This window comes from Dermatophagoides pteronyssinus, unplaced genomic scaffold (assembly GCF_027571235.1).
Source record: "Dermatophagoides pteronyssinus isolate colony J.1.1.1.1 unplaced genomic scaffold, Derpt_VIB-CSIC_2022.12 sq0001, whole genome shotgun sequence".
NCBI lineage: Eukaryota > Metazoa > Arthropoda > Arachnida > Sarcoptiformes > Pyroglyphidae > Dermatophagoides > Dermatophagoides pteronyssinus.
The window spans coordinates 5,678,596-5,699,785 of NW_027461525.1; the positions used below are offsets into that span (position 1 = coordinate 5,678,596).

Sequence of the window (21,190 nt, forward strand, 5' to 3'; positions counted from 1 at the left end):
TACACAGCAACAACAATAAATAAACAGACAACCAAAACTATTACAACAACAACAAAGAAATTATCTAACCAACCGTTATGACTCATCAAAAAAATGAAATAATTTCTTTTCCAAACCAAACATCATTTCAGTTCAATGGAAAATTCATAATCGTGATCATCATCAAAATGAATGAATGAATAAATAATCTTCTTCTTCAACAAACATCACACATCATCATGAATAATGATGATAATAGTGGTGGTTTTTTGTTTTGTTTTGAAGAAAGAAAGAAAAAGTCTTTTTTTTTCTCCACAAAATTGCAATTGTATTACATCAAATACACACACTTGCACTACTCCTACATACAAAAACACATAACAGCAACAATGATTATTCAAGAAATCATCATCAATAGTAACCGTTTGTAGAATATATCTTCTACCATAGCATCATTTAAATGACTAAGTGTGTGTGTGTGTGTGTGTTTGAAACTGTCCTATTAGTTGGTTGTTGATGATGGGTATTCTAATAATAGTATTTTACTATCATCAAATACATGAAAGTCAAGAAAGAAAGCATCAATTTTTGATGCAATTGATGCACACACACTCGAGCATCGTCACAGAATTATTCATTCAAAAGAAAATTTTTCATACAAAAAACGAAAATAATGATGGGATCGACCATCATGATGTAGTTTTTCGACGACATCAATTTGAATGACACATGAAAACGAAAAATGATAACAACCAAAACAAAACAACAACAAAAACAAATAACTAAACTACCATTTGAATGAATCACATAGTAACGAAACAACAAAAGTAACAGGAGAAACTTCCGTCGAAACATTTTTTTTGTTGTTTTTTAATGAATGAATTGAATTGAAAAAACCGGAATACAAAATTGAAAAATTGCCAAAACATAACAAACAAACAAACAAAGGATGATTTTTTTTTGTCAAAATGTACGGTCTACACCTGTACATTTCTTTCTTATTAATCAATTAGCAATTAGCAATCGATGAAAAATTGAATAATTTTTTCCAATTCGCTTTTCTCTCTCTCTCTCTCTCTCTCTCTCTCTCTCTCTCTCTCTCTTGGTGCGTAGAAAAACAGAAAAAAATTCAATTTAAGAAAGCGAAAACAAAAATGTGTCAAAAACAGACAAAAAAATCACTTTATCGCAAAGATTATGATTCTGTTTTTTCGATTTTAATCCGACAGAAAAAATAAAAAAATTCAATTCAATCAATGACCTTTTGCATTCAGAAAGCCAAACTCGACAAACAAACAATCATTACCATCATCTGACGAATCACAATCTAAAATGAAGGGACAAAAACTTTCAAACATTTCTTTTGATTTGTTTGTTTGTGGTCAAACAAACGAAAATTCGATTAACAACAAAAGCCAAGATCATTAAAATCATCTAAACTGATGTTTGTGTGGAAAATAAAGCCAGTAGTAGCCATTCTTTTAGTTCAGTTCAGTAGCCATTCATTTGTTGTGGACAAACTTTTCGGTTTTCAATAATAAAAGAAAATTGTAGCTACTTGAAATGTCATCATCGAGAAGAAAATTGAAATTTATCATCATCTATGGATCATATATGGCTTACATTTCTGGATCACATTCATTCATCGAGAATGAATAACACACCAGACAAATTCCAAAATCTAAATAGTATCCAGAATACAAATCAAACCAGACAAAGTCTATTATAATGGTTGATATCCAAAAATGACTACTGCAAGTTACTACTGCAAGTTCCAACAAAGTTTCTTTTTCATAACGAAATGAAAAAAAGTTTTTCTCTGTTCATCTATGTTGAAATAGTGGAATCAAAAGCTCCCCCCTTTGAGAAAAAAAATGATTAACTCATTTCGAGGCTATATAATTGGACAAATGAAACCAAAAAGTCTGGAATTTTGTTGATTGGAATAGCCAAACAAACAACAAACTTGTGTGAACAAATTAAATTAGATTTAGGGATTATTGTTGAAAATCGAAAACAACAACAAAAACAAAAATCTTCAGCAACTAAAACAACAAAAACAACAAAAATAATCGAAAATAACGTTTTTTTTTGGTAAACAACCAAACCAAAAAAACTTGGAAAATTCAAAATTTCATTAAAAAATAAGCATAGCTAAACAAAAATGGAAATATGAAAATATGAAATTCAAGAATGACATTTTTTGATTCTTCTCTTTTAGCTCAATTAAATCTTTGATTGATGATGATAATGATGATAATGATAATATGATCAACAATGTATGACATATGTGTATTATGTGACAAATGTTTATTTGATTTTTTTTGAAAAACAAGAATCATTCTTCATTAAAGATTTTTTGTTTTTTTAAAAAACAAAAGCAAAAAACAGGTTCCCACAAGCTTTGAATGAATTAAAAAAATTTTCAAGTTCAATGCACGAATTTTTTTCGTCGTTTGTCTTAATCACATTGAAACTACCTGCTTGTCACTCACTCAATCAGCCAAGTTAATCATTATGAAAAACAATCAAAATCTTCAAATCTATTATTATCCGAATCAAAAGCAAAAGAAAATTTTCGAGGAATTTTCAGTTTCTACGATGATGAAAAAATACGGAAGAATTTTGTTGTTTTTTAAATACAAAAAAAAAAACAAAAAACAAGCACGATGACCTTAGCTTGTTATCCTCAAACATCAATTCGGTTTTTTCGTAATTTTTTTCTGGTGTAAAAACAGGCTTTGCGTAGGAGTAATCTCGTTTTTTAAAAAACCAATAGAGATTTTTTACTTTGATTCTCGCTTTCTTTTCGCCTATTCCACACACACACACAATCATCATCAACAAATCAAATCAAAATCGATTTAGAGCAGGTTTTTTGTTCATTTATTAAATCTAAAAGCAAATTGATGAATTTTATTGTCTTACATCATTCATTCATTCATTACAGCCAATCAATTTTTCAATTGATCCAAGAAACAAAAGATTCATTTTTCAATATAGCGAAAAAATTGATTGATTTGTTTTTCTTGTTCTGCAGTAACAATCCCTTCGATCGGATCTTAATCAACATCAACAAAAACAACAACAGCGGCAGCAGAGACATTTATTGCAATGAAAAACATTTTTACTAAACAAAACAAAACAGAAAAAAAAAGATTTAGAGCATCCCATGTTGAGCTATTCAATGAATAGTGAATGGTGAATGCTGGCCATCATCAACATCAATTGGTCGTCGGTTTGTTGTTAAATGTGAAAAATTGTTGCTTGCTTTGCTTTGCACATTCTCTCTCTCTCTCTACGCTTACGTAATAATAAAAACGTAATAATGTTTTAATGGATGATGATTGAAGTAAAAAGAAAAGGGTGGAGTATTTTTGATGAAATGAAAAAAACATATATGAAATGTCTGCATGTTACGAATGATGATTCAAAATGTGACTGTTGTTAGCTGTCATTCGTCGTATCCTACAAATGAAAAAAAAACTTAAATGATTGTTGGTTATCATCACCCAAAACAAAAATCATCATCAGAAAATGAATGAATGAATGATAATGATGGCCGACAACTATGATGACCGAAAAAAGCAAAAAAATAAACCGGACAGACACAGTAAATAAGGTGAATTTCAAATGAGAAAAAATTATGGGTGAAATTGATTAACCCAAAATGAATGTGTGATTTACTATGATTTTATTTCAGAAAATCAAAGATTTTCCTGTGTTTCAAACGAGGAATAAGAATTTTCAAAATCAAAAAGGAAAAAAACCCACACACACACACACACAAATCACCATTCAAATGTTATTTCCATCTGTCAAAAACGAGACATTTTCCTAAACAATAAAAACAAACAAAAACATAAAACGAAAAAAACTAAACTAGATTGCATCTTATAATTGAAATTGTCCACAATTCAAGCATTTCTTCTTCTTCCTCTGGCCATCATTATCATCATCAGAAGACAGAGAGAATTTCATTACATTTTAATGATGTATCTCTCAGGAAACGAAAATTCAATGAAAAAATGAATGAATGAAATTAATTACCCAAAATCAATTTTTTTTCCTTTTGAAAGAAATTAAAGAAGGATGTTCCCTTCCCTCATCATCATTCGTTTTTATTATTGCTTAATCATGAATTTTAATTTGAAAAATTTTGAAAAATTCAATTTTCAAACAGCCAACACAACCAACATTTTGGAAAATAATCACAGAATGATCGATTAAATCAATCCCGTTAATAATCATCTATTCAGTCAGTCATTCATTCATGAATCTATTTTTGAATCTAAAATTCAACCAGCCAGCTATATAGCATCGACGACAAAGAAGAAGAAGACTATCATCAGTTATTTTGTGTGGTGTAATAAAAAAAAAATTAAATTGAATGGAAAATTGATTTTTGTTGTTTTGCAAGGCGATTCGTAAATGTCTTTCATACATAATCATCAACAACAACAACCATAATCATAAAACAGAGAACCAGAAAAACTATTTTCTTACCTGGAATTTCTAAAAAATTTTAATGAGGTATTTTTGTTGTTGTTGTGGTTTTTGTTATTTTCAATTAGAATTTTGATGAATCAAATTTTTTATATTCAAATTTTGTATTTCAAAGCAGCCGAAAAATTCGTTGAAAAGAAGAATTATTCAATGGAAAAACACTGAATAGTGTAGCACAGTGTTAAATTAATTACATAGTGTTTGGAACAAATTTGGAACAAGCTACACACGTACAACATACACACACTTTAACAAATCAAAAAACACACACCACACACTTAATGAAAAGATCAATAGACTGATTGAGATTTTTTTGGGCCAAATGGCCTTATTTTGTGTAAAATGAAAACAAACGAATCAAAGCACCATAGAAACACCATAGAAAAAAGATTGATTGAATATGATGATGAATTTTGGAGATCAAATGAAATAGAAATTTGATTAAAAATTTGTTGATTTTTATGTTGATTGAACCAAGAGTTAATTTTCACAAACAAAACACCACATCAGACACATTTATGAAAATGTAGATCATCATTTAAAACATTTCGATTGATTAGCATCATTTGAATAGGCCTGGTATTGATTGGAGAAAAAAAACAAGAAAAAAAATTATGATTATGAATATAATGTTATCAACAAAAGGAAATATTATCAAGGCAGAAAAACAAATTAGCATCTCTAAATTTTTTGTTTTTTACTCATTTTGTAAATTGATCGATGAATGGAGATGCAAATGTGAGATTGAATATTGGTTTGCAAAAACATTTGACATTTAACATCATTTCATTTATCATCATCATCATCATCATCAAACAAACAAACAACATCCACACATCAGATATATTTAAAATTTGATCGATTGATGTCAAAAAAACCAAAAAAACAATTACTAATTACAAGATCTACGGATTTGTAGATTTAGGTCTGATTGAATGGATGGATATTTTTTTGTTTTTTGTTTTCACTCTTAAATCTATGTCACATTTGAAAGATTCATTTCATTTCATTTCACATTTTTTTTGCAGAAAAACTAATTAGAAAAACCAAAAATACCAACCTTTTTCGATGATAATTACACTATCGATAATAAAGCTGCAGAAATTTCATTTTTTCGATCCATTTAAAAAATCGATTTTTGGGATCGAGAAAACAAGGATGAATCCTGGATTGAAGACGACGAAGATGATCCAGGAACACTGCTACTATTTTCTTGATGGTTTTTTTCTTTTTGAGTAAAACACCAAAACACACAGCACAACACAAGAAGAAAAAAAACCCAGCAAAAAAAAAAAGGAAACGAAAAAAACAACAAAAAAAAAAAACCGAAGGGTATATTCCAAACTACTACCCTCGTGTATCACAATCTACACCACACTATACCACTGTTTCAAATGCTGCCAAATTGAAGAGAAAATAGAAAAAACCAAACGGCCAAAATCACCATGGAAAAACAACAACGACAACGAAATGAAACGTGTGTTGAAGAAAAGCAGGCACACTATTGATGGTGGTAATGTCTTGCCCGCGGTCGACGATAATGACACAAAGATAACGACGACCAATGTACAAAACAGAAGAATGATGATAACCCCGAAGAGTTCAGTGAGTGAGTGAGAGAAGAGAAGAGAGAAAAATAAACGAAAAAAATATTCAGGATCATAGCTCAAATATAATAGCGAGTCAATCCCCAAAATGCATTGAAATGCTTACTATCCATTTAATGCAATGGATTTTGGCAGTGGTATATACAAGTATACGTGTGTCTTGGAACGCTTGTATATATCATCACAAGTGTAAAAACAAGTTTTCCATATATTGAATCTGATGATGGTGGCGGTTGTTTTCGATGTTTTTTGCTGTTTGTTTGCTGTTGTCCATTTACACACAGAATATAGATTTTTCTTCGTTTCGTTTGAAAAAGAGATAGCTGAGGATCTGACCGGTCAGTTCCAGCACCACTACAACTGAAAATATATTGTCTATTTTGTTCGTTGAAAAAAAAATTTTCGGTTCGTTGCCATCACTATCTTCGTGTTCTTCTTCGATGATGAATTTTGCTGTAAAGGGGAAGATACCGATCTTCAATTTTTCAGCGAAGAAACTTCGAAAAAGAATTAATGGAGAGAATTTCTTTTTTTCAACAAATAGATTTTGCGCAGAAATTCAAAAAGTTCAAAGTCCCAGGGATTTATTTTTTTTTTCGGTGGTAGTGGTATTGTTGAAAGTAAAAAAGGCACTTGTTACGATCAGTTCGAAGATAATTTCTTTATATATGACAGAGATAAACAGACGACCACGACCCTAAATGATGATGATGATGACGGTTAGGTTAAAACAGTGTTTTTTCGGCGGCGGCCATTATTCGATTCTTCATCAAATTCTTCGTTTTGTTTTCTGTATACAAAAACCATATAGGATTTCTGTTAACCATCAACCGAATTACAGAATTTCACCATATCACATCTCGGAATGCGCATGCACAAATCAAAAGAATTTCAATCGATTCCTATTTTTTTTTTTTTTTTTTGTTGATGAAATGTTCTGATCTGATTGTAGAATTATGGAATTGAATTATGATTTTGTTCAATACAATAACAAAGAAACAAACAAAAACAGTAGAAAAGCTTTTAAAATCCAAAATCTATTTCCACTTAAATTCTATACACGTTTTTTCAATATCGAATCACACAAACACAATAAGATTGTGAAATGTAAATGCTTTTTTCCTGTTTCATTTTGCATTATCGAGAAAAAAATGCTTTTGTTGTTTGCTGCCGTTGGAAGGAAATTCCGCATATCGTTACAATGTAAAAAATGTAATGTTTTTTCGTTCGTTCGTTTTGTTGACAATTTTTTTTCTCTCCGATAGTGAATGAGATGCACTTGATGATGGCCATTGTCCACGGTAGAGATTTTCTCTCTCTCTTTTGCTTTTGTTCAATGATTTTTTTTTTCTTCAAAAAATTCAATTTCAAGTTTGTCAACCTTGTTTTTGAATTTCTCTCAAATATGATGGCTATTTTGACACCATAGTGGACAAACAGCATTTTTTTTTGTTCTGTCTGGGCTGGGACTGGAATTGAATGGACATTTTTTTTTTTGAAAACTTCCGTAATAATTTCACCGCTTTGACTGCCATCTATCGTTGCAATTAGGAATTTGGCTATTTCCACTCATCGATCAATCTTCATTAGCCATTATTCACGTCTCTTATCTCTTTTTATTTGATTGATTGATGGATGATTCACTTACACTGAAAAAAATAGAAACTGCTAGCCTCCCCATTTTTTGTTTCATTGGCGCATGGCAAATGGAAACGAAATGGTTTCGACGAAAAAAGCCTCCACCGCATTTTTCAAATTTCAAAATTCTCCGCGCTCTCGCTTTTTCGCTCTTCCCGGGAATTTGCTTTTCCCAGAAATTTTTTTTTGAATTTTTAAATTTCAAAATTTTTCGCGCTTTCGCTTTTTCGATCTTCCCGGGAATTTACTTTTCCCAGAAATTTTTTTGAATTTTTAAATTTCAAAATTTTCGCGCTTTTAATCTCCCGGGAATTATTTTTTCCAAGGAACTTTATATAAAACTCACGATAAATTAGAAATTTAAAAAAAATTTATTATTTTTTTCGATTATTAAAAAAATAAAAAATAAAAAAAAAATTAATAAATGATGATTATTTTTACAAAATGATATTACCTTTATCCAAAAAATGATATAAGGATTTGTAATGAATGAAAGAAATGATGATGATTATTTTTACAAAGTGATTTTACCTTTATCAAACAATGATATAAGGATTTGTAATGAATGAAAGAAATGATGATGATTATTTTTACAAAATGATTTTACCTTTATCAAACAATGATATAAGGATTTGTAATGAATGAAAGAAATGATGATGATGATGATGATGATGATGTTGATGATGATGATGATGATGAATGAAGAATGATGATGGTGATGCTAAAATTCAAATAGTTAAAAATTTGTGGAATTCGGAAAAATTCAACTTACGTTTATTTTTTGACGATGTAATGGATATAATATCACTGTTCAAATATGAACGCATTGTTGCTCGACAAATCAACCAACGACCGGAATTATCATCGGTCTTTTTCACGTGTCCGGACCGAAGGTGAACTCATCCGTTTGGGAGGTCACTTCAAAAACCACTCCCGAAACATAGATGGTACCTTGGCCACTATAAAATTTCGATAGTGATGGCGCTATCAACTTAAAAAATTGAAATAGTTAAAAATTTGTGGAATTCGGAAAAATTCAACTTACATTTATTTTTTGATGACATAATTGATATAATACTGCCCACTTTGTTCAAATATGAACGAATTGTTGTGCGACAGGTCATCGACCGGAATTGACATCGGTCCTTTACACGTGCCCGGGCCGAAGGTGAACTCATCCGTTTGGGAGGTCACTTCAAAAACCACTCCCGAAACATAGATGGTACCTTGGCCACTATAGAATTTCGATGGTAGCAAGAAGTTGCATCCGCTCCCCATTATGGCTCGAACGATGTTACTTCGAAGCGGGAACGGATGCAACTTCTTTGGTAGGCTTGGCGATTCGAAAGGTATATCTTGGCCAGAAGTACCCCAGAATTTCTTGATGAACAAGGACTCCTGGTGCAGACGTGCCAAAGAAAACGCAACGTTCCTGAAATTCTTACTGTGTTTGTAATGCTGTTTCAAGGAAGCGTGCTGCCTTTCGAATCGTGCGGTGGAATATTTGAACAATTCGCCATAATAAAGCCACAAATCCAGATAATGAGTCAGGAAGTGTGCTTTTGGCGAAGTTCGAAGTTAATATCATCATCATCTTCATCATCATCATCAATTTGAAATCGGATAGTTGTTGAACCATCATTAGCGTCATCATCGTCATCATCATCGTCATCATCGTCATCACCATCAATAAGATTGACCATTTGTTGATTATCATCAGTAAGATTGGCCATTTGTTGATCACCATCAGTAATATTGGCCATTTGTTGATCACCATCAGTAATATTGGCCATTTGTTGATCACCATCAGTAATATTGGCCATTTGTTGATCACCATCAGTAATATTGGCCATTTGTTGATCACCATCATCATCATCATTAATAAGATCGACCATCGGAGATAAATCCAGTTCACTTGACGGACCGGGAACATCCAAACTAATAAATTTGAATAATCATTAAGCACGGTAATGATAGATACGAAACACTTACGATTGGGCCATTCGTTCTGACCGATTTTGTTTTCTCTGAAAAGCAATAAAAAGTTTTTTGAACGTAAGGATTACAAACGTACTCACCAAGGAACGAAAGGATATCTTGGCAGATATAGCTTTAGCAAAGGCGAATCGGTCGCCGAGTCTTACGGGTATTTCACCTGCTCTACCGGCTAACACCTGTTCCATATAGGTCATCATAAGTTTCCACCTCTCCTCCCCCATCGAAAAATCGAAAAACTTCTGATTCCCGAATAGCTCTTGGAGCATATCCATCGCCACAATCCAAGATTCAATTGTGCGAACTGTTGATTGATATAGTTTAAAAAAGAATATTTGAGCTAACATACTTACTGTCGGCACTTTTTTGCCTAATTTTGGTGACGATTCCATCAAATTTTCGAACAATTTTCTTCCGATCCATTTTTTATAATAAATTGTGAAAATTTGGAAAAAAATTACGAATATTAAATGAAAATGAAAAAATTAACACGTGTTTTGTGTTTGTACGGAAATTTATTTAATACAGTTCATAAAAAACGTTTCAATTTTTAATTCGAATATCGAATTCGAACATTGAAAAATTTTCCATGTTAAATTCGGACTTAGAAAATTTTTTCAATTTTTTGAAAAATTTTCCATGTTAAATTCGGACTTAGAAAATTTTTCCAATTTTCAAGTCGAAATTTTCTGTTTAATCAATTTTGGGACCATTCATGAAATATGTGACTGTGCATAAAAAGATAGTTGGCAAAATCGTTTTGTTGTAGCGGACTCCTCGCTCGAAAACCGTCTAACTTTCGCTGTACATTCCTCCTCCTCAAATGAGGGTGCTATTTTTTTCAGTGTACACACACAAAATAAGTCCAATTTGTCAAGAAAAACTCAAAAATCAAAGCGTTTAGCGTCGTTATTCAAGCAAATCCAAATCGTTTTTCTCAAACAAAAAACCAAAAAATGACCTACTCTGTTATAATCAAATTATGATGGTCAAAAAAAAAAAATTTGACAGTTTCACCTCTAGGTGATTGAATCGAACCTGGTCATTTTTAGCAGTGCGGTCATACAGGTGTTGTACACACACAGGTGTTGTTTGGCAATAATAATAATCTTCACCGCCACCACCTATTGATCGGTCAAATCTTCACAGCTTCAAAACAAAAAACGTCTGCCATATGGTAGGATGTCCAAAATGATTTATCCAGTGAAGGTCAATCATAAATTATCATCATTGAACAAAACAAAGCGAAAAAAAGAAAATTTGAAAAATTTCGTTTTGGATAAACGTTTTTTGGGTAATGGATAAAATCGATTAATCTGGAAAATTTGTTTTTTGTTTTTGTTGTTTTTGGTTTGAAACAAAACCAATGACCTCATTCAGACAAGACAAGAAAAAAAATCCAAATTATCATCATAATCAAAACTTCCGAAGTACATCATTTGCAAGGGAAAAAAAAGATTTGAAATTTCAAGAAAGATTTCGTTTTGTTTCAATTTTTTCTACTTGTACATTTTTTCGTTTGTTTTTGGGTTGATTAATGATTGCAATTGAACGAGATATAATCAAATCAATCAGAAAATCAAAAATCAAAGGATTCAAATTACCAAATTTGATTTGGAAAATTATCAATATTTTTTTCTGTAGAAAAAGAAAAAGAAATGGAAAGAATATTATCACTCATTGATATCTTGCTTTCCAAACCCAGAAAAAATGTGATTTTTTTTCATTTTCAAGATCAAATCTAAAAAAAAAAATCTTGGGATTTTTTTTTCGCTTTCGCTTATCTTCGTTATATATATATTTTTCGCATTTGATAAGTAAGAAAGTGGAAAAATATCAATTGGGATGATACAAAACAAAAAACAAACAAACCCAAAACTCATCTCTTTATTTATAGTTTGTTTTCCTTATATATTGGGTTCCAAAAATAATATTGTTTTTTTTTCTTTCTTTGGTTGTTGGCGATATGACTCCATTGATTTTACCTAATCAACAAGTCACAAGCCTAAATGAACCGAACGAAAAAATGTCGATGAAACCAAGTTAGTAAGTAAGTAAGTGAAGAAGAAGAAACGTGATGAAATTCAAATCAGAAAATCTTAATCAGAGAAAATCAATGCTACCAATTCGAAGACCATCCATATACACCACAATTTAATTGCCTGATAATGTTGTTGTTGATTAAAAAATTTATTGATGATGATGATTAAAATCCATTTTTTTCAATCAATCATCAGACATCATTATTATTTTGATACAAATATATTTCAATAGTAGTGGTAGTAAAAGTTCATCATTGATCAACATAATCTTCAAATTCAGGAGTAGTTTTTTTTTAATTTTGGTGCATTTTTTTTCGATTTGGTTAGTTAGTTGGTTGATTATTGATTTGATTGATTGAATGAAAATCGATGTTGATGACTTGATTTTTTTTTTGTCTTCATCATTTTCATTTTGTGATTAGAGTTGTTGTTGTTTGTTGTTCAATGATCATTCAGTGGCTAAATTCAATTTTTGTTTTCGTTTGATGATTTTTTTAAAAAATTTTTGACTGATTCTGAATTCAATTTCGTTGAAAATTCTGTTTTGTTTTTTTCGGATTTTTTTTCAACAACAAATTTTCTAATTTATCAACCAAGAAGCAAACAAACAAAAAAACATAATGGATTCATTACATCGTCTACAGGAACAGGAAGGTGTTAGTGTTGGTGGTGGTAGTGTTCGTTATTCAAATCGTAATAATTCAACATCATCAAATGGTGAACCACGTTTATCCTATGGTAGTCCTGGACGTGGTGGTACGGGTGGTGGTGGTGGAAATTCCAGTGCAAATGGTTTTCTTGTCGATAGTCTTCGTCGTAGTGTTGATATGCCTGCTTATATGCAATGGCAAACATTATCAACCGATGTATCGATAAAACTTCGGTAAGATTTTTTTTTTTTTTTTTTGATTTACAGAATTTTTAAAAGAAAAAAATCTCAAAAAATTTTATGTTCCAGACAAGGTTCCATTCGAATCAACAAAAGGTATTATTTAAATAATTTAACCCCGTGAAGCAATTGCAAGATAATCACTGATTTCACTGTAAACAAACAGCAATATCGTAGAATGGACATCAATCGATGAACAACATGATGATGAAAAAACACCATTAATGGAACAATCAATGGATAATGAAAAATCTATTCGTTATGCTGATATTAATTGTAATGAAACAGCAGTAAAACCAAGTGGTAAGAATTTTTTTATTTTATTTCAATCAATCAATCATCATCACTATCATCATCGATTGAAACACGATGATCAGAAATCTGAAGCAAATATTTTAATCCTTTTGATAAATGTTGTTGTTGTTGTTGTTCATCGATGGCAATTTTAGCTGCTTTTTCCAACACAAGCAAATCTAATCCCAGCGTTTGTTTATCAATATATTTGTTATTATTGCATATTGTTGATAGATAATTAGCCAATGATTTAAACCAATGATCCAGTTGTTTTTGTTTTTGTTGTTGTTGTTGAATCCAACAACAATAATGGGTTAAATATAAATCATTGATTAATGATCGATTTTCTCCATCGATGGCCATAATTTTATGCATATCTAAAATATGTTGAGTTGAAAAATATCAGAGAGAGAAAGAAAAAGATTAAGAATTTCAAACAACAAACAAAACTTACCCAATAAACATTTTAGTATAGCATTCGTACCGATAGATAGAATATCGATAACATCCATTAACACTTTGATTGATAATTTCCAATTTCTATATAATGGATATATTAATGATCTACGTAAACAATTGATTAACATTAATTTTGGCATATTTTTTTCATTCAATAACATTGAATTATCATCATCATCAAATTGATAATCATTATTTAATGGTAACCAATATTCAAAACAGCTTAATGTTGGTGATAGTTTGACGATTGTCCACGGTGATTCACATGTATGTTCAAAATCATTTGTACGTAGATCATAACAATAACCAAACAAAATATCAAATAAACTGAGTAGCAGGGTTTTTTTCCTCGATGAATCATATCTGATAAAATCATATTTTTCCGGTATAATATTTTCATTGATATATTTTCGTTCTTGATCGGTTAATATTGCTGATTTTGATGATTTCCAATCATTCCATGGTGCTGATGACGGTGATTCAATCATTGAATCAATCAATAATTTATCATCATTATCATATAAATTTGCTAAATAATATTGTTCATCAAAATCATTCAATTCTTTTCGTAAACGTTCCCGACGTCTTTGTGCTAATGATTTTTTACCTGGATTTTTTATATCAAATATTTCTGAATCTTCTTCATTATCATTGATAATAATATTGGTCATACTGTTGGCAAATCCATATGGATATTGGTGGCTAAATTGAATATCATCTTGGTCATTGTTTGAAATTTTTTGTTCAATTGTCCAATCAAATTCTTCTTCTTCATCTTCGTCGTTTTCTAAATCATTTTGATGATTAAAATCCTTTGTTTGTAAAACTTCAATCAATTTTTTTCCAGGTTTTGTTTTCGATTTGGCCAATAATTGTTCTAATATTTCAAGGTTTTCGAAATGTTCGCCTGGATTTTTTTTCTCGACAGGAATTTTAAGCTCATTCGTTTCGCTGTCATAGTTGAATTGAATGTTTTTTTGTTTCTCCAAATTTTCATCTGCAATAATTGTATCACTTGATATTACTTCACCAGGTAATTCCAATCGAAGATAATAAGAAGGTTTACCAAAGAAAATAAATTCATTATTTTGATGAAAAATTTCCAAGGAATTTTCTGACCACAAGCTTCGACAATTAGCCATGCGAATAATCACATAAAGATTATTATAATCTTGTTCCACACGAAATTTCGGTGTTATCATCATTGTTTCTATAGAAAAAAACTGAAATGAAATTAAAAATTAATAATTTTTTTTTAAAACCCCATATACACAGATAGTAGCTGGAAAGTTGGCGTATTTTTATTGGTCAATACAGCATTAGGTGCTGGTATTTTAAATTATCCAGCCGCATATGATCGTTTGGGTGGTATAGTTATATCGACTATTTTACAATTTGTTTGTATCACCACATCCAAAACATGAACCCATTCATTTATTCAATCTTTTGAACTTTTTGAAATCTAGTGTATCGTAATATTATTGGCATCAACAATGTTGGCATTAATGTGGTGTGCTGATCTACATAAAGATACTACATATCATAATGTTTTACGTTCGATGGGTGGAAAACGTGCACAACAATTAGCCGCTACATCTATTATGTCAACTTGTTTTGGTGTTGATGTTACATTTTTGATTATTATTGGTGATCAATTTGATAGATGTAAGTTTTTTGCTATTTTTGGAAATTCTTTCTCGTGATTTAAATGACATCAACTTGTTTTTCACACCCGGGAAAAAATAGTATTCTATACATTTATTGGACATGATTTTTGTCAAACATTTTGGCTATCACGTACATTTACGATAATCATAACAGCAGTTGTATTTATATGGCCAATTTGTTATTTTAAACGTTTAGATTTTCTTCGTTATTTATGGTTTGTAAATAATAATCTATTAATTATTCTAACGATTGAAAAAATGACTGATTCTCATTCATTTACATTTATACATGCAGTATGTTGGGCATTTTTGCCATGATCTATGTTGTTTTTCTAAATATTTATGAATATTATGCATTGGATGTTGTTCCCGGTCAGATAAAAACTAGGTAAGAGTTTACTGGAAAATTCCCTAAGTAAAAAAAATAAAATATTCTTTACATCTTTCAAAAAACAGTCCTACAAGTGTAATAGCTGCATTTGCATCATTACCAGTCATTTGTTTTGCTTATCAAACACATGAAATTGTTTTGCCTGTTTATTCAAGCCTAGCTAAACCACGATCAACAAATTTTATAAAATCAACAATATTTTCATTAGTTTTATTATTGGTTATTTATAATTTGGGTGGTTCATATGGTTATATTACATTTGGTGATAAAGTTAAAGCCGATATTATACAAATGTATGATGCAAGAGATCCGGTTGTTACTACAGGTATGTCATATTATTGTTTTGTTTCGTTTTTTTTTCGCTGACAACAGCAAAAAATGAAAAACATTAAAATTCCATTAAATCAATTTCCGATCGAACGAAAAAAAAAGCTTTTTTCATAAACTTTTTTTCCATTGAACAATCGAATAGGTATCGTTGCATTGATCATCAAAATGGTTAGCACATATGTTCCGATTATGTTTTGCGGTCGGTAAGTCAATTTTTTTTTGATTTTGTAAATAATATTTATCCTTAGAAAAAAAGGCGATGAAAGATTCTAATCGAATATAAAATTCCATTAGATAATGATAGATTAGATTAGGTTTTCGGAAAAAAACCTTTAGGCTTTCACCAAACTATGAGATATAGAATGGAGAATTAAAGATTATAATTATATAGTATATATTTTGATCTGATCAAAATAAGATATGGGTGCATTTTGATTGTCATTGTCGGTTTTTGAGATTTTCAAATCTTATAATAACATACCTAACAAATATATTTGAAAAAACCTATGATCTTTTCTTGTTTTCTTTTTTTACTTGATCACCAAAATGAAAAAAAGTGGTGCATTGGATGGTCTTTATGCTGAATGGTTTCGTTTAACAACTGAACAATATATAAAAGGTGAACGTATGCGTCGTATAACGATAACAACATTATGGAATCTTTTTGTATTAATATTGGCTGTTATAACACCAAATATTACTATTGCTATTGAAACATTAGGTATGATTTTTCGATTTGATTTGATTTGAAGTTTGATATATGAATATTGCATGGGCTAATCAATTGAATATTATCAACAAAAAAAAAAATTTAGGTTCATTAGCAGCATGTAATGTATTCGTATTCCCGGGTATATGTATGGTTTCATTAGCCAGTCGTCATTTAAATGGTTATTATGCAAAAATGAATAATGAAAGACGTTTATTAAAAAGTATAGAAGGTACACGTCGTTGGCATTTGATATGGAATTTTTCCTATTTTTATGGTATATTTATCATATTATTCGGTATAGCAATGTTTATATTAGTTTTTGTACAAGTTGGTATTGATTTATCTACAGTTACTATTGTTGGCCCTGAAAAAGAATTTAGTTGTCTTTAGAAATCAGTTTTTCAGATTTTCATCACTTGTTTTTCACATATCACACATTTACAAACAAAATATCGATCAACAACATCATTATCATCAACATTTGATTTTTTGTTTTGTTTTCATAAACAAATGAAAAAGGAAAACATTCAAAAGATAATCATGTTCAAGACCTTTTTTTTACTTTTGTTTCTTTCAATATTAATTTTAACCAAGTGATTTTATATTGAAATTCATAATGATAATGATGATAATGTACAAAAACAAACAGAAGGAGAAAAAATTCAAAAATTTGTACATTTTTCCAATTAATTTTTTACAATTTTTCTTTCTATCTATAATAATCTAAATGAATGTGTTATGTTTATTGATACTTTGAATAATTTTATTATTATTATTGTTTTTAAAAAAACTAAAATAAAATATTTGATAAACCAAAAAACGTGAAGGGACAAAAATTGATTTTCTGATCAACATTTATCGATCTTGAATCGATCATGAACTTGACGAATGCTTATTATTGCAAGTGGGAGAGAAAAAATAACTTACCCAATTTTATTTGATGATGATAAAAATTGATGAAATTTTTTCTTTTCAAAAACCAAAAACAAAATCAAAAATTCAAGTTTGCACGTGTGTTCGAAATCGAATAACAACAACAACAAAAAAACTTTACTCGGCAGATGTCAGCACCTGATTGAAATCCTCATAAAAGCGCCATCTTTTATCCAAAAAAATAAATAACATTTTTAAACAAATTTTTTTTAATTTCATTTATGGTCGATTATTATTATTGATTTATTAATTTGGGAAAAACGAAACAGTGCAAGAAAGACGACGAGGAGAAGAAAATGACAAATTGCATAATGATAATTTTTGGCAAAACAATTGATTGACAACAAATAATGATATTCTTCTTCTTTTTCATTAGAATTTTGTTTTTTGCTGCTTTTTTTCAGGTTCCTCAGTTTTTCTTGCGAAATGCTGATAATGTTTTGTTTTGTTGTCGTTGTTGCCGACGATGGTGGAATCCTCATGAAATAATCAAATTGATTTTTTTTGTTTCGTACAATTCGTAAAAATGAAAAAAAATTCCAGTAAAAACTGGTGAAAAAAAGTTTCATTTCTCTCGCGTTTCTAATCTAATCTATAATTAAAACGTTTTTATCACATTTAAAGACACTAAACGAACGAACGAGAGAAAAAAATGTTAATTGGAATTACAGAATTTCTTGAGAAAAAAGAAAAACTTATCGATGAAAAAGAATTGGATCGTTTTTCAGTTTCGTTTTTCAGTTTTTTCTTTTTTTTAGTTTCTTTCAGTTTTTTTTTGCTTTGGTTAATGCAAAATACATTGAAAAATTAATAAATTATCCATAAATAAATATGCATGTATGTTTTATGTTTGTTTTGGATGACAATGAAAAAAAAGAAAAGAATAAAATATAGATGCTAAAGATCATCATCATTATCATTATGTTTGATGACAGATGATAGACGAAAAAAATGTACATTATTTTCCGAATTATGATGATGATGATAATAGGGTTATGAAATGATGATTATCAAATCATCATTGTACTTTTTTTCGAATGATAATTAAATTTTTGAAATGGAAAAAATGAATGCATTTTTGGAAAGGATTTTTTTCGGTTTGGATTTGCTTGCTTTTATTTCTCATTCAATTCATGTGATTTTCAAACATTTTTTTGAAAAAAAAAGTTACATTGAATTTGTTTTTTGGTCTTGTTTTTTGCCTATCCGGGAATGTTATTATAATTTTGCTTTTTGCTTTTGTTTTTCTGTTTCTTCTTTTTTTTTTGCTTCTCACACCAGCGAATGAAAGAATGAAACAAAAAAATAATGATTTAAAACGATTTTTTTGGATCAAGGTCTAAATATAGCTCATTTGAGAAACGAAAAAAAAATCAATGCTGTTGTGATGTTCGTTGGAGGCCAAACGAAAACGAAAACAGAAACAAACCGAAGGCAAAAATTCGCATAACAAACAAGAATTTTGAAAATGATTTTGAAAATAATGATGATGGTTGACCAAATCAGGAAAACTTTTGACAATTTTCTGCGTAAGGCGAAAAAGATTAAAATTTTTCTCGATTCAAACAGATTCAAATCATGATTATCGTTGATGATTATTGAATATTAAAATCAAAAATGATAAATGTTTAATGTTTGTTTTTTTGTTTTGTTTTGTTTCTGCTTGTTTGTATTGGATGTTGGAACCGGGAAACCTTGGAACAAAAACAAAACCGAAAAACAAACAAATCGAAATTGAAAACCGAAAAACAAATGAAACAAATGAAAATGAAAATGATGATTGAAAACGAAAAAAAAACTGATTTTTTTTTTGTTTTCTTTGGAAATACAGCAGGATATTAAAAAATGAAAGTATAGAGAAAATAAATGCCTTGTCTTATTTTGTATTCAAACACCAGGATCATTTCATCAGTTGTTGATGAGAATCAGTTGGATCCTTGATCATCATCATATGTTTTTCATTTCGGTTCAAAAATATGATGATTCAACAAGGATAAATCAACAACCATCATATCAAAATCATATTTTACTCTCTAACTATAGGGTTTTTCCAATGAAAACAGAAAGATGTTTGTTTTTTTTGGTTTGAAAGGATGATGATGACAAGGGGAAAAAACAGATCAATTACAGTCATCAATCATTTTGTTTTTGTTTCATTCATTTTTCACTCTCTAGGGTTGATTGTTTTCCAAATGAAAACATAATAATGATAATATTAATAATGAAAATTTTCATCACCATCATCATCATTAAATATAAATAAACATAGAAAAAAATATATAATAACTCTATTTGGATAATGTTTACGTTTATCGACATTATTATCATTATGCTTTTGTTATTCTGTTGGTTTTTTTTTTTGGATATTCTGTATGTAGTTTTTCGTTATTTTTTTTGTTTGTCTAACAAACATTTATTCAGAATACAATATATTATTGAATTGACACAAAGTTTACTGATCTAATATCGATGAATGTGAATAATAAATTTTAGTCTTTTTCTTCCAAATCGATGGAATTAAGAATGGATTTTTTGAAAATGTTTTTCAAAAAAAAAGAAGTTTGAAATGTAAATATAGAATGTATTTTACTTGAATAACTAAATAAACGTGATGATTATGTTTGTTTGTTTGTTCGGTTGTTTTGTTTTGTTTGTTTGTTCTGTTTTCTGTATTTGCAAAAATTGTCAAATCCCAAAGACCGAAAGGTATTTTCAGGAGATCAGCAGATGTAGCAGATTTTATTTTGTTTTGTTGTTTTTCAATCACATTTTTTTTCTTCATCTTAAGATTCTTTCACCAGAATCATATGAGGGAGAAAAACATTTTGTTTTTTGTTTTTTTTTCGACCTCGTTCCTAGATTTTGATCGTTCCAAAACAACAACAATGTTGTTCATCGATTTTGGCCAGAAAAAAAAGATAAAAATAAAACCAGAAAAACAAAAATCCATCTTTTTCGAGAACAAAAAAAAGCAATGGAATGACGTGCCCGAAAAACAAAAAAAAGAATGCTGGTTGCTGGTTGTTGTTTTTTCTCTTGAGAATTTGTTTCCACGAAACTTTTGATAAAAGAAAAAGTGGTGAAGAAAAAACCAAAAAACAAAACGAAAATTATCATTTACCCACCACACACAAGAATATTCGATTAAAATTAATCAATGTTATTTTTTTTTGAAATGTACTTTGAAGAATCCTGAATGTTTGTGTGTGTGTGTTTCACATTGATTCCGGTAATTATTTTGTCAATTTTTTTTCGGTTGCCAACTTGATTATCAAATCAATATTTGGAAAGACGATGATAATGACAATTTAATGACAAAAATGAATTTGTTTCTTTGTGAAGAAAAAAAATCATTGGTTTTTTACCATTGGTTTTTTTGTTCCAAGCACTTTTTCTCCAAAATCGATAAAAGTTAACACATTATCGATATTCCTGGATGAAAAAATAAGAAAAAATGAATTTTGCTCCCATCAAACACACACACCTGGAATAAAACGAAAAAATTTTACCTTGATACCTTTGGAGTGTGTGTAGGTGGGTGGGCGAAAGATGTTTGAATTGCAAATTTGAAAACAACATCAAAGAAATGTAAACAAAAAAATCTTTTTGTTTCCTTTTTCTTTTTTTAGTTTATTCCGCTTCCAGATATTTTTTTCTATTTTGACAAAACTTGGAACAAAAACAACTTTTTCCCTTTCTTACAAAGAAAGAAAGAATGATTGTTTTCCAGTGAAAGTTTGATTGTTTT

The 21,190-nt window shown here is 29.5% G+C and overlaps 3 protein-coding genes across 5 annotated transcripts; 1 reads left to right on the top strand and 2 right to left on the bottom strand.

Annotated features, from left to right (window-relative positions):
- Nucleotides 1-8,198: 8,198 nt before the first annotated feature.
- On the bottom strand, nt 8,199-10,221 carry LOC113792989 (uncharacterized). Of its 3 annotated transcripts, none has more exons than XM_075824463.1 (5): nt 10,079-10,221; nt 9,723-10,029; nt 8,776-9,668; nt 8,503-8,721; nt 8,199-8,451 (listed from the first exon to the last, which is right to left on the bottom strand). In XM_075824463.1, the coding sequence occupies exons 1-3, from the start codon at nt 10,146-10,148 to the stop codon at nt 9,278-9,280; spliced, it is 768 nt and encodes a 255-aa protein (XP_075680578.1). In that variant the 5' UTR covers nt 10,149-10,221; the 3' UTR covers nt 8,199-8,451; nt 8,503-8,721; nt 8,776-9,277. The 3 variants fall into 3 exon arrangements, with proteins under 3 accessions (XP_075680578.1, XP_075680583.1, XP_075680573.1); XM_075824468.1 differs by having other exon boundaries at nt 9,723-9,757; nt 9,809-10,221; XM_075824458.1 differs by having other exon boundaries at nt 9,723-10,221.
- Nucleotides 10,222-12,387: 2,166 nt separating this feature from the next.
- On the top strand, nt 12,388-17,183 carry LOC113795757 (sodium-coupled neutral amino acid transporter 7-like). Its single transcript, XM_075824455.1, has 11 exons — nt 12,388-12,650; nt 12,726-12,752; nt 12,823-12,959; nt 14,685-14,806; nt 14,876-15,074; nt 15,156-15,291; nt 15,372-15,464; nt 15,533-15,792; nt 15,940-16,000; nt 16,355-16,518; nt 16,613-17,183. Exons 1-11 carry the CDS (start codon nt 12,388-12,390, stop codon nt 16,897-16,899), a joined length of 1,749 nt encoding a protein of 582 aa, XP_075680570.1. The 3' UTR covers nt 16,900-17,183.
- LOC113795756 (protein SHQ1 homolog) lies at nt 12,954-17,520 on the bottom strand. The gene is made up of 3 exons (XM_027345967.2): nt 17,437-17,520; nt 13,405-14,632; nt 12,954-13,327 (listed from the first exon to the last, which is right to left on the bottom strand). The coding sequence occupies exons 2-3, from the start codon at nt 14,612-14,614 to the stop codon at nt 12,990-12,992; spliced, it is 1,548 nt and encodes a 515-aa protein (XP_027201768.1). The 5' UTR covers nt 14,615-14,632; nt 17,437-17,520; the 3' UTR covers nt 12,954-12,989.
- Between the last annotated feature and the right edge of the window lie 3,670 nt (nt 17,521-21,190).

Bases quoted from the DNA above. Each gene is read 5' to 3' on its own strand.
- LOC113792989 (XM_075824458.1), bottom strand. From the start codon at position 10,117: ATGGAATCGTCACCAAAATTAGGCAAAAAAGTGCCGACAGTAAGTATG. The intron at 9,669-9,722 runs GTAAGTGTTTCG...CAAATTTATTAG, and splicing joins TCAGAACGAATGGCCCAATC to TTTGGATGTTCCCGGTCCGT.
- LOC113795757 (XM_075824455.1), top strand. From the start codon at position 12,388: ATGGATTCATTACATCGTCTACAGGAACAGGAAGGTGTTAGTGTTGGT. The intron at 14,807-14,875 runs GTTTGTATCACC...TTTGAAATCTAG, and splicing joins TATCGACTATTTTACAATTT to TGTATCGTAATATTATTGGC. The intron at 15,292-15,371 runs GTTTGTAAATAA...TTATACATGCAG, and splicing joins GATTTTCTTCGTTATTTATG to TATGTTGGGCATTTTTGCCA.
- LOC113795756 (XM_027345967.2), bottom strand. From the start codon at position 14,614: ATGATGATAACACCGAAATTTCGTGTGGAACAAGATTATAATAATCTT. The intron at 13,328-13,404 runs GTAAGTTTTGTT...AACATATTTTAG, and splicing joins TATACTAAAATGTTTATTGG to ATATGCATAAAATTATGGCC.